Here is a 16,270-nt window from a genome sequence, read left to right as displayed (position 1 = left end):
GTTTTGTGTACTTACGACTTTCACTGGGCAGTAGTAAGTACACATGTTTTGTGTACTTACTACTTTCACTGGGTAGAAATAGTAAGTACACAAAACATGTGTACTTACTACTGCCACACCCAGTAAAAGTAGTAAGTACAATGGAACACATGGGTATTTCCTGCTTACTTACTACTTTCACTGGGCAGTAGTAAGTACACATGTTTTGTGTACTTACTACTTTCACTGGGCAGTAGTAAGTACACATGTTTTGTGTACTTACGACTTTCACTGGGCAGTAGTAAGTACACATGTTTTGTGTACTTACTACTTTCACTGGGTAGAAATAGTAAGTACACAAAACATGTGTACTTACTACTGTCACACCCAGTAAAAGTAGTAAGTACAATGGAACACATGGGTATTTCCTGCTTACTTACTACTTTCACTGGGCAGTAGTAAGTACTCATGTTTTGTGTACTTACTACTTTCACTGGGTAGAAATAGTAAGTACACAAAACATGTGTACTTACTACTGCCACACCCAGTAAAAGTAGTAAGTACAATGGAACACATGGGTACTTCCTGGTTTTACCCAATAAAAGTAGTAAGTACATCTGTGTTCTATTGTATTGTATTCATTTCTGACCTAAACGTGTTACTACCTTCGTTGTGACGTTTCAAAGGCACGTCACGTGATAAGATTGTTGTTACGGGGGAACTAAGCACCATTGATTAGAACGCACTTTTACAGCATGCTTGAGTTGTGTACTTTCCTACAGTCTGAGAGGCCCCTAAACGCACACGGGCCGCATCCTCGCCGGCGATTGGACGCGAGCGTGCGCGCGCGGGTGCGGGCAAAGGGGAAGACGGCCGCATGCCCGCGCATGGCACCTCCTGGTCTCCGCTCCATCACCGCCGCCCGGCTGCCGTGACGATGCCGCCACCACCGCAGTGCTCCGGGGGCGAGGACGCGTCCAGGACTGATGGACGCTACTTCCGGCGGTGAGAGCGTCGTCGTTCCGGATTCCTTTTCTTCCTCTTTGACGTCCTGCCTCCGCGGTGCTGATGCGGGATGCTGACGATGCTCTAAACTGACGTCATTCGACGGACCGACACCGGTGAGATTAGAATTTATTTCTATTTTTTTTTTTCAAACAAAACATTGTAAGACGGTGCGTCACCGTCACGACGCGGCGCATCATGGCCGCACATGAGTGATTGCGAAGGGGGGGGAGATCGCCGCAGAGCAGGCGTCGAGCGATGCTCAAAAAGGTGCGGTTACGTGAATGCACCTTTTTAAGACGGTGACGTCACGCACAAGCACCAGCGCCTGTTTGTGCACGACTACGTTGCATTCCTGTGTAGCACACCATTAAAATATGCAAGATTGTTTATTTTTATTTTATAACTGCCAACATCTAGTTGAGTTTGGATGTAATGAATACTAATGTATCAAAAGCAATCAAATGTAATTATGTGCAATAATTGAATGTATTAGGATTTCGTTGCTATTTTTGTGTAGTTTTTAAAAAAAAAATCCTAAACACAGAATGCATATTTACAATACATTTAATTTTAGGTACCTTCTAGATTACATTTATAATTTTTTTAAATTAAAATAAATACAAGTATTAGTCATTAAATTACATATTTAAATATTTAAAGTAAAATGTCAAATTTAGCAGGTCAGTAAAGACTGTTAATTGGTTCCGGAATGTCCAAAAAGTAGGAATTATGTACTATGAATGTAATATTTTCATAGCTAGTGGATATAAAACGTTTTTTAAGGCTTTTTAAATAAATAAATAAATCTTTGGGGACCTAATGATCCCATTCTGATTTCCTGGGCTGGCGATATCATTCAGAATCCATTTTTGATGAATCGATTTACAATCGGGTTGAATTCTAATCGTAATTTGGAAGTGAAACGATTTTTTTGTTTGTGCATTTTACCTTCTAGACAACATGTATCACACTCAAGGCTCAGAGGGCCAAATTGATGTGGTCTTCCTCGCCATTTAAAGTGGCCTGTAACGCCAATTATTGTGGTCTTCCACGCCATTTAAGGTGGCCTGTAACGCCATTTAATGTGGTCTTCATCGCCATTTAAAGTGGCCCGTAACGCCAATTATTGTGGTCTTCCACGCCATTTAAGGTGGCCTGTAACGCCATTTAATGTGGTCTTCATCGCCATTTAATGTGGTCTTCCACGTCATTTAAGTGGCCTGTAACGCCATTTAGCATGGTTTTCCTCACCATTTATTGTGGTCTTCCACGGCGTTTAATGTGGCCTGTAACGCCATTAATGTGGTCTTCCACGGCATCCAACATGGTCCTCAACGCCATTTAATTTGGCCTGTAACATAATTTAGTGTGGTCTTCCACTTCAGGCTGGTTAGCGTTAGCCACATGCTAACAATGACAAATCCCAGAAGACTGTTAGCCTTTGCAAACACAACTCAGTAATATTTCTCCCAGATGGAGAAACAAAAAAAAAAAAAATTGCCCGAAATGTCGACAAAATTCTCTACTCCAGAAAGGCTGTTTGTGCACGACTACGTTGCATTCCTGTGTAGCACACCATTAAAATATGCAAGATTATTTATTTTTATCTTATAACTGCCAATATCTAGTTTAGTTTAGATGTAATGAATACAAATCTATCAAAAGCAATCAAATGTAATAATACATCATGTAATTATGTGCAATAATTGAATGTATTAGGATTTCGTTGCTATTTTTGTGTTGTTGTTTTTTCCTAAACACAGAATGCATATTTACAATACATTTAATTTTAGGTACCTTCTAGATTACATTTATAATTTTTTTAAATTAAAATAAATACAAGTATTACTCATTAAATTGCATATATAAATATTTAAAGTAAAATGTCAAATTTTTCTGGTCAGTAAAGACTGTTAATTGGTTCCGGAATGTCCAAAAAGTAGGAATTATGTACTATGAATGGATTATTTTCGTAGCTAGAGGATATAAAACATTTTTAAGGCTTTTTAAATAAATAAATAAATCTTTGGGGACCTAATGATCCCATTCTGATTTCCTGGGCTGGCGATATCATTCAGAATCCATTTTTGATGAATCGATTTAGAATCGGGTTGAATTCTAATCGTAATTTGGATGTGAAACGATTTTTTTGTTTGTGCATTTTACCTTCTAGACAACATGTATCACACTCAAGGCCCAGAGGGCCACATTGATGTGGTCTGTAATGTCATTTAACGTGTTCTTCCACATAATTAAAATTTGCCCGCCACATCATTTATCGTGATCAGCCACATCATTTAATGTGTTCCACCTTGAATCCAACGAGGTGTTGAACGTCATTTCCTGTGGTCTTCCACGTCATTAAATACAGCCTGTCCCGTCATCCAACATTGTTTTTTTCGCCAATTAATGTGGCCTGTAACGCCATTTAATGTTGTCTTCCACGCCATTTAATGTAGCCTGTAACGCCATTTAAATTGGCCTGTAACGCCATTAAACGTGGTCTTCCTCGCCATTTAAGGTGGTTTTCCACGCCATTTAAATAGGGCTCTAACGCCATTTAACGTGGTTTTCCACGCCATTTAATGTGGCCTGTAATGCCATTTAACATGGTCTTCCTCGCCATTTAATGTGGCCTGTAAGGCCATTTAATGTGGTCTTCCACGCCATTTAATGTGGCCTGTAACGCCATTTAACATGGTCTTCCTCGCCATTTAATGTAGCCTGTAACGCCATTTAATGTGGCCTGTAACGCCATTAAACGTGGTCTTCCTCGCCATTTAAGGTGGTTTTCCACGCCATTTAACAAGGCCTCTAACGCCATTTAACGTGGTTTTCCACGCCATTTAATGTGGCCTGTAACGGCTTTTAACATGGTCTTCCTCGCCATTTAACGTGGTCTTCCTCGCCATTTAACGTGGTCTTCCTCGCCATTTAATGTGGCCTGTAAGGCCATTTAATGTGGCCTGTAAGGCCATTTAATGTGGTCTTCCACGCCATTTAACGTGGCCTGTAACGCCATTTTAATGTGGTCTTCCACGGCATTTAATGTGGTCTTCCACGCCATTAATGTGGCCTGTAACGCCATTTAACGTGGTCTTCCACGGCATCCAACATGGTCTTCAACGCCATTTAAAGTGACCTGTAACATAATTTAGTGTGGTCTTCCACGTCATTTAATGTGGTCTTCCACTTCAGGCTGGTTAGCGTTAGCCACATGCTAACATTGACAAATCCCAGAAGACTATTAGACTTTGCAAACACAACCCAGTAATATTTCTCCCAGATGGAGAAACAAAAAAAAAATTGCCCGAAATGTCGACAAAATTCTCTACTCCAGAAAAGCTGGTTAGCCACATGCTAACATTGACGGTGTCAATCAAAAAACTTGCGTAATTATCTTTGTCAAAGTACAACCTTTTTATGGGACTAACTTTGTCTTTGTTTACCTTCACAGGGTCAAAGTCGAGAGCTACTATTATTAGTGTGAAACTCCACTGACAGGTAAACATTCCGCTAGCATGCTAACAGTTAGCGAGTTAGCTTAGCCACTCTTTTATTAGTAGATTGCACAGTACAGTTCCTTTTCCGTACAATTGACCAAGAAATGGTAAAACCCGGGTAAGTTTTTCAATTTGTTTAAATCAGGGATGAAACAAATGATGAAAAATTAACAACAACACCCGTACGCTAGGAACTGAGTGCTAAATGTCAAATACGAGTCATTTGTTTACTTCGTTGAAATAGTTTATTCTGTGGCAAACTTGTTTGGAGTGTCGAGCTGTCAATTCATTTTCATTCATTTTTTTGATGTTGTTCAAAATAAATCATCTTAACGACCGCAATTAGGACTGAAAATAATCCACAAAGTCAATGAAGTTGCAGTAAAAGAGCAGAATTGAACATTTTGTTTATGCGAGAGCAGCCATCACATGTATTCACTGAATGATGGCAGCAATTTAGGACAAAATACTTTTAGAAAATAACTCCAAATACAACTGAAAATAATCCACCAAGTCATAGGATTTGTAATAAAAAATAGGCAGATGTTTTTTTGTTTAATTCGTACAATGGCTCCTCTCACATAAATGAATGACAGCAGCAAACTCGAAAAATATAATTAAAGCGATACTTAGAACTTGTAATAAAATAGTGAAATTGAACATTTTCTTTAATTAATGCAATTGTTCGCATAAATTAATCACAGCAGCAACCTGATGACTACAAATAAGACTGGAATAATCCACAAAGTCATAGGACTTGATGTAAAATAACACAATAGAACATTTTGTTGACTTCATGCGATGGCTGCACTTGCAAAAATAATTGAAAGCAGCAATCTTGTTCGAAATAAATCATCCTATTCACCCCAATTAGGACTGGAAATAATCCACAAAGTCATAAAAATTGAAATAGACTAACACAATAACATTTTGTTGATTTAACGCGATGGCTGCACTTGCGAAAAATTATGAAAGCTACAATTTTGTTTAAAATAAATAATCTTAATGACCCCAATTAGAACTGAAAATAATCCACAATGTCATAGAAATCTAAATAAAATAATACAATACAACACTTTGTTGCATTGATGCGATGGCTCCTCTTGCAAAAATTATTGAAAGCAGCAATCTTGTTCAAAACAAATCATCTTAATGACCCCATTTAGGATTGGAAATAATCCACAAAGTCATAGAAATTGAAATAGAATAACACAATAAAACATTTTGTTGACTTCATGCGATGGCTGCACTTGCAAAAATTAATGAAAGCAGCAATCTTGTTCTAAACAAATCATCTTATTCACCCCAATTAGGACTGGAAATAATCCACAAAGTCATAGAAATTGAAATAGAATAACACAATAAAACATTTTGTTGATTTAACGCGATGGCTGCACTTGCAAAAATTAATGAAAGCTACAATTTTGTTTAAAATAATCATCTTAAAGACCACAATTAGGACTGAAAATAATCCACAATGTCATAGAAATTTCAATAAAATAATACAATAGAACACTTTGTTGCATTGATGCGATGGCTGCACTTGCAAAAATGAATGAAAGCAGCAATCTTGTTCAAAACAAATCATCTTAACGACCCGAATCAGTACTGGAAATAATCCACAAAGTCATAGAAATTGAAATAGAATAACACAGTAAAACATTTTGTTGACTTCATGCGATGGCTGCACTTGCAAACATTAATGAAAGCAGCAATCTTGTTCAAAACAAATAATTTTAACCGACCCCAATTAGGACTGGAAATAATCCACAATGTCATAGAAATTGAAGTAAAATAACACAATGGAACATTTTGTTGACTTCATGCGATGGCGCCACTTGCAAAAATTAATGAAAGCAGCAATGTTGTTCAAAACAAATAATCTTAACGACCCCAATTAGGACTGGAAATAATCCACAAGTCATAGAAATTGAAATAGAATAACACAATAAAACATTTTTTTTGATTTAACGCGATGGCTGCACTTGCAAAAATTAATGAAAGCTACAATTTTCTTTAAAATAAATCCTCTTAATGACCCCATTTACGACTGAAAATAATCCACAATGTCATAGAAATTTTAATGAAATAATACAATAGAACACTTTGTTGCATTGATGCAACGGCTGCACTTGCAAAAATGAATGAAAGCAGCAATTTTGTTCAAAACAAATCATCTTAACGACCCCAATCAGTACTGGAAATAATCCACAAAGTCATAGAAATTGAAATAGTATAACACAGTAAAACATTTTGTTGACTTCATGCGATGGCTGCGATTGCAAAAATTAATGAAAGCAGAAATCTTGTTCAAAACAAATCATTTTAACGACCCCAATTAGGACTGGAAATAATCCACAATGTCATAGAAATTGAAGTAAAATAACACAATAGAACATTTTGTTGACTTCATGCGATGGCTGCACTTGCAAAAATTAATGAAAGCTGCAATGTTGTTCAAAACAAATAATCTTAACGACCCCAATTAGGACTGGAAATAATCCACAAAGTCATAGAAATTGAAATAGAATAACACAGTAAAACATTTTGTTGACTTCATGCGATGGCTGCAATTGCGAAAATGAATGAAAGCAGCAATCTTGTTCAAAACAAATCATTTTAACGACCCCAATCAGTACTAGAAATAATCCACAATGTCATAGAAATTGAAGTAAAATAACACAATGGAACATTTTGTTGACTTCATGCGATGGCTGCACTTGCAAAAATTAATGAAAGCAGAGATCTTGTTCTAAACAAATCATCTCATTCACCCCAATTAGGACTGTAAATAATCCACAAAGTCATAGAAATTGAAATAGAATAACACAATAAAACATTTTTTTGATTTAACGCGATGGCTGCACTTGCAAAAATTAATGAAAGCTACAATTTTGTTTAAAATAAATCATCTTAATGACCCCATTTACGACTGAAAATAATCCACAATGTCATAGAAATTGAAGTAAAATAACATAATGGAACATTTTGTTGACTTCATGCGATGGCTGCACTTGCAAAAAGGAATGAAAGCAGCAATCTTGTTCAAAACAAATCATCTTAACGACCCCAATTAGGACTGGAAATTATCCACAAAGTCATAGAAATTGAAATAGAATAACACAATAAAACATTTTGTTGATTTAACGCGATGGCTGCACTTGCAAAAATTAATGAACGCTACAATTTTGTTTAAAATAATCATCTTAATGACCACAATTAGGACTGAAAATAATCCACAATGTCATAGAAATTTCAATAAAATAATACAATAGAACACTTTGTTGCATTGATGCGATGGCTGCACTTGCAAAAATTAATGAAAGCAGCAATCTTGTTCAAAACAAATCATTTTAACGACCCCAATCAGTACTGGAAATAATCCACAAAGTCATAGAAATTGAAATAGTATAACACAGTAAAACATTTTGTTGACTTCATGCGATGGCTGCGATTGCAAAAATTAATGAAAGCAGAAATCTTGTTCAAAACAAATCATTTTAACGACCCCAATTAGGACTGGAAATAATCCACAATGTCATAGAAATTGAAGTAACATAACACAATAGAACATTTTGTTGACTTCATGCGATGGCTGCACTTGCAAAAATTAATGAAAGCTGCAATGTTGTTCAAAACAAATAATCTTAACGACCCCAATTAGGACTGGAAATAATCCACAAAGTCATAGAAATTGAAATAGAATAACACAGTAAAACATTTTGTTGACTTCATGCGATGGCTGCAATTGCGAAAATAAATGAAAGCAGCAATCTTGTTCAAAACAAATCATTTTAACGACCCCAATCAGTACTAGAAATAATCCACAATGTCATAGAAATTGAAGTAAAATAACACAATGGAACATTTTGTTGACTTCATGCGATGGCTGCACTTGCAAAAATGAATGAAAGCAGCAATGTTGTTCAAAACAAATCATCTTAACGACCCCAATTAGGACTGGAAATTATCCACAAAGTCATAGAAATTGAAATAGAATAACACAATAAAACATTTTGTTGATTTAACGCGATGGCTGCACTTGCAAAAATTAATGAACGCTACAATTTTGTTTAAAATAATCATCTTAATGACCCCAATTAGGACTGAAAATAATCCACAATGTCATAGAAATTTCAATAAAATAATACAATAGAACACTTTGTTGCATTGATGCGATGGCTGCACTTGCAAAAATTAATGAAAGCAGCAATCTTGTTCAAAACAAATAATTTTAACGACCCCAATTAGGACTGGAAATAATCCACAAATCATAGAAATTGAAGTAAAATAACACAATGGAACATTTTGTGGACTTCATGCGATGGCTGCGCTTGCAAAAATTAATGAAAGCAGCAATGTTGTTCAAAACGAATAATCTTAACGACCCCAATTAGGACTGGAAATAATCCACAAATTGAAGTAAAATAACACAATAGAAGACTTTGTTGCATTCATTCTGGTGTTGGGTGTGTCAGGATGATCGAGGAGGGCAGCAAGCGAGGGAAGGCGGTGGTGGAGAAGAGGCAGCTCTTCATGGAGATGAGTGAGTCAACGCCGTCATACAGGTTTTTTTTCTTCCACAGTTTTGTTATGTCACGGCCTTATTCCAAAATAAATTAATTTTTTTGTCCTCAAAATTCCACACACCATACCCCATAATGACAATGTGAAAAGTGTTTTTTTCTATTTAGTTTTTTTATTTTGCATTAATACTTTTAAGTGCGCCTCATAGTCCGGAAAATACGGTAAATTTGGGGGGGAAATCATTTAAATGCGCAGTATCGTCAGCTTCAAACATTGAACTATCTATTAAACAAGACAAGAAGCAAGGAATCAGGCAGAGACAGAGTTCAATTTTGCCCAATGAGGAGAAACATTTTGGGCTGCACACTTATGTGTGACTGCCATCTACTGGTCACACTTATCATTACACCACGTACCAAATAAAATTACTTCGAGGTCGGTAAGCACAACCAGAATTATTCCGTACAATAGGCGCAACAGGTTGTAAGGCGCACTGTCCAGTTTTAAGAAAAACAATTCTTGAAGTGCGCCTTATAGTTTGGAAAATATGGTAAATTTGGGGGGGGGGGAAATCATTTTAATGCGCCTTATTGTCCGGTTCGAACACCGAACTATCTAATAAACAAGACAAGAAGAAAGGAATCAAGCAGAGACAGATTTCAATTTTGCTCATTGAGGAGAAACGTTTGGGGCTGCACACTTATGAGTGACTGCCATCTACTGGTCACACTTATCACTACACTTTGTACCAAATAAAATTGCTTTGAGGTCGGTAAGCACAACCAGAATTATTCCATACATTAGGCGCACTGGATTATAAGGCGCACTGTCGAGTTTTAAGAAAAACTATTTTTTAAGTCCGCCTTATAGTCCGGAAAATATGGTAAAGTTGGGGGGAAATAATTTTAATGCGCCTTATTGTCAGGTTTAATAGATAGGTAACTATAACTATATTATAGGTAACTATCTATTAAACAAGACAAGAAGCAAGGAATCAGGCAGAAACAGAGTTCAATTTTGCCCAATGAGGAGAAACATTTTGTGCTGCACACTTATGTGTGACTGCCATCTACGCTCATACTTATCATTACACCTTGTGCCAAATAAAATTGTTTCGAGGTCGGTAAGCACAACCAGAATTATTCCGTACATTAGGCGCGCCGGGTTATAAGGCGCACTGTACAGTTTTAAGAAAAAAATTTCTTTAGGTCCGCCTTATAGTCCGGAAAATATGGTAAATTTGGGGGAAAATCTTTTTAATGCGCCTTATATAGATAGGTAACTATCTATTAAACAAGACAAGAAGCAAGGAATCAGGCAGGAACAGAGTTCAATTTTGCCGACGAGGAGAAACATTTTGGGCTGCACACTTATGTGTGACTGCCATCTACTGGTCACACTTATCACTACACCTTGTACCAAATAAAATTGCTTCGAGGTCGGTAAGCACAACCAGGATTATTCCGTACATTAGGCGCACCGGGTTATAAGGCGCACTGTCGAGTTTTAAGAAAAAAATTTTTTTTAAGTGCGCCTTATAGTCTGGAAAATATGGTAAATTTGGGGGGGTAACATCATTTTAATGTGCCTCATTGTCAGGTTCGAACACCGAACTATCTAATAAACAAAACAAGAAGCAAGGAATAAAGCAGAGACATATTTCAATTTTGCTCAATGAGGAGAAACGTTTGGGGCTGCACGCTTATGTGTGACTGCCATCTACTGGTCACACTTATCATTACACCTTGTACCAAATAAAATTGCTTCGAGGTCGGTAAGCAAAACCAGAATTATTCCGTATAATTGGGCTCACCGGGTTATAAGGCGCACTGTCGAGTTTTAAGAAAAAATATTTTTCAAGTGCGCCTTATAGTCCGGAAAATATGGTAAATTTGGGGGAGAATAATTTTAATGCGCCTTATATAGATAGGTAACTATCTATTAAACAAGACAAGAAGCAAGGAATCAGGCAGAAACAGAGTTCAATTTTGCCCAATGAGGAGAAACTTTTTGGGCTGCACACTTATGTGTGACTGCCATCTACTGATCACACTTATCACTACACTTTGTACCAAATAAAATTGCTTCGAGGTCGTTAAGCACAACCAGAATTATTCCGTACATTAGGTTATAAGGTGCACTGTCGAGTTCTAAGAAAAACTATTTTTTTAAGTGCGCCTTATGGTCTGGAAAATATGGTAAATTTGGGGGAAAATAATTTTAATGCGCCTTATTGTCAGGTTTAATAGATAGTTAAACAAGACAAGAAGCAAGGAATCAGGCAGAAACAGAGTTCAATTTTGCCGACGAGGAGAAACATTTTGGGCTGCACACTTATGTGTGACTGCCATCTACTGGTCACACTTATCATTACATCTCGTACCAAATAAAATTGCTTCGAGGTCAGTAAGCACAACCAGAATTATTCCGTACATTAGGCGCACCGGGTTATAAGGCGCACTGTCGAGTTTTAAGAAAAACTATTTTTTTAAGTGCGCCTTATAGTCCGGAAAATATGGTAAATTTGGGGGAAAATAATTTTAATGCGCCTTATATAGATAGGTAACTATCTATTAAACAAGACAAGAAGCAAGGAATCAGGCAGAAACAGAGTTCAATTTTGCCTATAAGGAGAAACATTTTGGGCTGCACACTTATGTGTGACTGCCATCTACTGGTCACACTTATCACTACACCTTGTACCAAATAAAATTGCTTCGAGGTCGGTCAGCACAACCAGAATCCTTCCGTACCTTAGGCGCACTGGATTATAAGGCGCACTCTCGAGTTTTAAGAAAAACTATTTTTTTAAGTGCGCCTTATAGTCCGAAAAATATGGTAAATTTTGGGGAAAATAATTTTAATGCGCCTTATTGTCAGGTTTGATAGATAGGTAACTATCTATTAAACAAGACAAGAAGCAAGGAATCAGGCAGAGACAGAGTTCAATTTTGCCCAATGAGGAGAAACATTTTGGGCTGCACACTTATGTGTGACTGCCATCTACTGGTCACACTTATCATTACACCTTGTACCAAATAAAATTGATTCGAGGTCGGTAAGCACAACCAGCATTATTCCGTACATTAGGCGCACCGGGTTGTAAGGCGCACTGTACAGTTTTAAGAAAAACATTTCTTTAAGTGCGCCTTATAGTCCGCAAAATATGGTAAATTTGGGGGAAAATAATTTTAATGCACCTTATTGTCAGGTTTGATAGATAGGTAACTATCTATTAAACAAGACAAGAAGCAAGGAATCAGGCAGAAACAGAGTTCAATTTTGCCGACGAGGAGAAACATTTTGGGCTGCACACTTATGTGTGACTGCCATCTACTGGTCACACTTATCATTACACCTTGTACCAAAAAAAATTGCTTCGAAGTCGGTAAGCAAAACCAGAATTCTTCCGTATAATTGGGCTCACCGGGTTATAAGGCGCACTGTCGAGTTTTAAGAAAAAATATTTTTCAAGTGCGCCTTATATTCTGGAAAATATGGTAAATTTGGGGGAAAATAATTTTAATGCGCCTTATATAGATAGGTAACTATCTATTAAACAAGACAAGAAGCAAGGAATCAGGCAGAAACAGAGTTCAATTTTGCCGACGAGGAGAAACATTTTGGGCTACACACTTATGTGTGACTGCCATCTACTGGTCACACTTATCACTACACCTTGTACCAAATAAAATTGCTTCGAGGTCGGTAAGCACAACCAGAATTATTCCGTACATTAGGCGCACTGTTGAGTTTTAAGAAAAACAATTTATTAAGTCCGCCTTATAGTCCGGAAAATATGGAACATTTTGGGGGAAATAATTTTAATGCGCCTTATTGTCAGGTTTAATAGATAGGTAACTATCTATTAAACAAGACAAGAAGCAAGGAATCAGGCAGAAACAAAGTTCAATTTTGCCCAATGAGGAGAAACTTTTTGGGCTGTACACTTATGTGTGACTGCCATCTACTGGTCACACTTATCACTACACCTTGTACCAAATAAAATTGCTTCAAAGTTGGTAAGCACAACCAGAATTATTCCGTACAATAGGCGCACAGGGTTGTAAGGCGCACTGTCCAGTTTTAAGAAAAAAATTTCTTTAAGTGCGCCTTATAGTCCGGAAAATATGGTGAATTTGGGGAAAAATAATTTTAATGCACCTTATTGTCAGGTTTGATAGATAGGTAACTATCTATTAAACAAGACAAGAAGCAAGGAATCAGGCAAAAACAGAGTTCAATTTTGCCGACGAGGAGAAACATTTTGGGCTGCACACTTATGTGTGACTGCCATCTACTGGTCACACTTATCATTACACCTTGTACCAAATAAAATTGCTTCGAGGTCGGTAAGCAAAACCAGAATTATTCCGTATAATTGGGCTCACCGGGTTATAAGGCGCACTGTCGAGTTTTAAGAAAAAATATTTTTCGAGTGCGCCTTATAGTCCGGAAAATATGGTAAATTTGGGGGAGAATAATTTTAATGCGCCTTATATAGATAGGTAACTATCTATTAAACAAGACAAGAAGCAAGGAATCAGGCAGAAACAGAGTTCAATTTTGCCCAATGAGGAGAAACTTTTTGGGCTGCACACTTATGTGTGACTGCCATCTACTGATCACACTTATCACTACACTTTGTACCAAATAAAATTGCTTCGAGGTCGGTAAGCACAACCAGGATTATTCCGTACATTAGGCGCACCGGGTTATAAGGCGCACTGTCGAGTTTTAAGAAAAACGATTTTTTTAAGTGCGCCTTATAGTCTGGAAAATATGGTAAATTTGGGGGGGTAACATCATTTTAATGCGCCTCATTGTCAGGTTCGAACACCGAACTATCTAATAAACAAAACAAGAAGCAAGGAATAAAGCAGAGACATATTTCAATTTTGCTCAATGAGGAGAAACGTTTGGGGCTGCACGCTTATGTGTGACTGCCATCTACTGGTCACACTTATCATTACACCTTGTACCAAATAAAATTGCTTCGAGGTCGGTAAGCAAAACCAGAATTATTCCGTATAATTGGGCTCACCGGGTTATAAGGCGCACTGTCGAGTTTTAAGAAAAAATATTTTTCAAGTGCGCCTTATAGTCCGGAAAATATGGTAAATTTGGGGGGGAATAATTTTAATGTGCCTTATATAGATAGGTAACTATCTATTCAACAAGACAAGAAGCAAGGAATCAGGCAGAAACAGAGTTCAATTTTGCCCAATGAGGAGAAACTTTTTGGGCTGCACACTTATGTGTGACTGCCATCTACTGATCACACTTATCACTACACTTTGTACCAAATAAAATTGCTTCGAGGTCGTTAAGCACAACCAGAATTATTCCGTACATTAGGTTATAAGGTGCACTGTCGAGTTTTAAGAAAAACTATTTTTTTAAGTGCGCCTTATGGTCTGGAAAATATGGTAAATTTGGGGGAAAATAATTTTAATGCGCCTTATTGTCAGGTTTAATAGATAGTTCAAAAAGACAAGAAGCAAGGAATCAGGCAGAAACAGAGTTCAATTTTGCCGACGAGGAGAAACATTTTGGGCTGCACACTTATGTGTGACTGCCATCTACTGGTCACACTTATCATTACATCTCGTACCAAATAAAATTGCTTCGAGGTCAGTAAGCACAACCAGAATTATTCCGTACATTAGGCGCACCGGGTTGTAAGGCGCACTGTCGAGTTTTAAGAAAAAATATTTTTCAAGTGCGCCTTATATTCTGGAAAATATGGTAAATTTGGGGGAAAATCATTTTAATGCGCCTTATATAGATAGGTAACTATCTATTAAACAAGACAAGAAGCAAGGAATCAGGCAGAAACAGAGTTCAATTTTGACGACGAGGAGAAACATTTTGGGCTGCACACTTATGTGTGACTGCCATCTACTGGTCACACTTATCACTACACCTTGTACCAAATAAAATTGCTTCGAGGTCGGTAAGCAAAACCAGAATTCTTCCGTATAATTGGGCTCACCGGGTTATAAGGCGCACTGTCGAGTTTTAAGAAAAAATATTTTTCAAGTGCGCCTTATATTCTGGAAAATATGGTAAATTGGGGGGGAAATCATTTTAATGCGCCTTATATAGATAGGTAACTATCTATTAAACAAGACAAGAAGCAAGGAATCAGGCAGAAACAGAGTTCAATTTTGCCTATAAGGAGAAACATTTTGGGATGCACACTTATGTGTGACTGCCATCTACTGGTCACAGTTATCACTACACCTTGTACCAAATAAAATTGCTTCGAGGTCGGTAAGCACAACTATAATTATGGTCCGGAAAATAGAATAAGGCTGTAACGAAATGTGGAAAAAAAGTGAAGAATGAGTTGTACTCTCACTGTTTGCATGACCTCCACCAGGGGGCGCTAGCGTCCTCGCAGTAGAACCCCGGAACTCGTTCCATTTTCCAGTTAAGTCTGAACTCTGTGCCTGGAACTGATTGGTTCTTTCTGTCTCCAGGAGCTCAGAACTTTGACGTGATCAGACTGTCCACCTACAGGACGGCCTGCAAACTGCGCTTCGTGCATAAGCGATGCAACCGTAAGACAAAGAAAACAAGCGCCTGCCCGGTAACGGTAGACCGAGGTCACGTGTTGGTCATTTATTGTGTGTGTCAGTGCACCTGGTGGACGTGTGGAACATGATCGAGGCCTTCCGGGACAACGGCCTCAACACGCTGGACCACGGCGCCGAGATCAACGTGTCTCGCCTGGAGACCATCCTGTCCTCCATCTACTACCAGCTCAACAAGCGGCTGCCCACCACGCACCAGATCAACGTGGAGCAGTCCATCGGCCTGCTGCTCAACTTCATGGTGGCCACCTACGACAGGTAAAATTTACAATAGTAATAGGAAAATTGCCCAAAAATTTTTTGGCTCTTAATTTAGCTGCTGACATGTTTCTATCAACACTTATTCTTCTGTTGTTTGGCACGTGTGCATGAGTAAGGGTTGAACGTACCAAAATTGAGCTGAAATGCTAGCATGCTAATGTTAGCATGCTAACATGGGATAAGTTAACATACTTCTAAGATGAGGTGAAGTATCAAAAAACATGATTTTTAGGTAGATGCAGGGGAAAAAATAAATAAATTAAAAGTTAGTATAAAATGTTAGCATGTCAATGTTAGCCTGCAGACATTGGATAAGTTAGCATACTTCTAACAGCTGCTGTGTAATAAGTACAATACTTGCAGTATTAACACTTTTTAGGGCGCAACAAAAAC

The 16,270-nt window shown here is 37.6% G+C and overlaps 1 protein-coding gene across 5 annotated transcripts in view; it reads left to right on the top strand.

Moving 5' to 3' along the window:
* Positions 1 to 840: 840 nt before the first annotated feature.
* Positions 841 to 16,270, top strand: part of dtnbb (dystrobrevin, beta b) — a 65,109-nt gene continuing 49,679 nt past the window's right edge. For all 5 annotated transcript variants that reach the window (XM_061894175.1, XM_061894177.1, XM_061894174.1 and 2 more), the window contains exons 1-5: positions 841 to 1,100; positions 4,445 to 4,491; positions 8,969 to 9,036; positions 15,503 to 15,583; positions 15,661 to 15,874. In XM_061894175.1, coding sequence (XP_061750159.1) covers positions 8,970 to 9,036; positions 15,503 to 15,583; positions 15,661 to 15,874 — 362 coding nt within the window. In that variant the 5' untranslated portion in view covers positions 841 to 1,100; positions 4,445 to 4,491; position 8,969. The remainder of the gene's footprint in view (positions 1,101 to 4,444; positions 4,492 to 8,968; positions 9,037 to 15,502; positions 15,584 to 15,660; positions 15,875 to 16,270) is intronic.

The sequence above is a fragment of the Nerophis ophidion genome, linkage group LG03, assembly GCF_033978795.1.
Source record: "Nerophis ophidion isolate RoL-2023_Sa linkage group LG03, RoL_Noph_v1.0, whole genome shotgun sequence".
NCBI classification, from domain to species: domain Eukaryota; kingdom Metazoa; phylum Chordata; class Actinopteri; order Syngnathiformes; family Syngnathidae; genus Nerophis; species Nerophis ophidion.
This window is presented reverse-complemented; position numbering and strand designations above follow the sequence as displayed.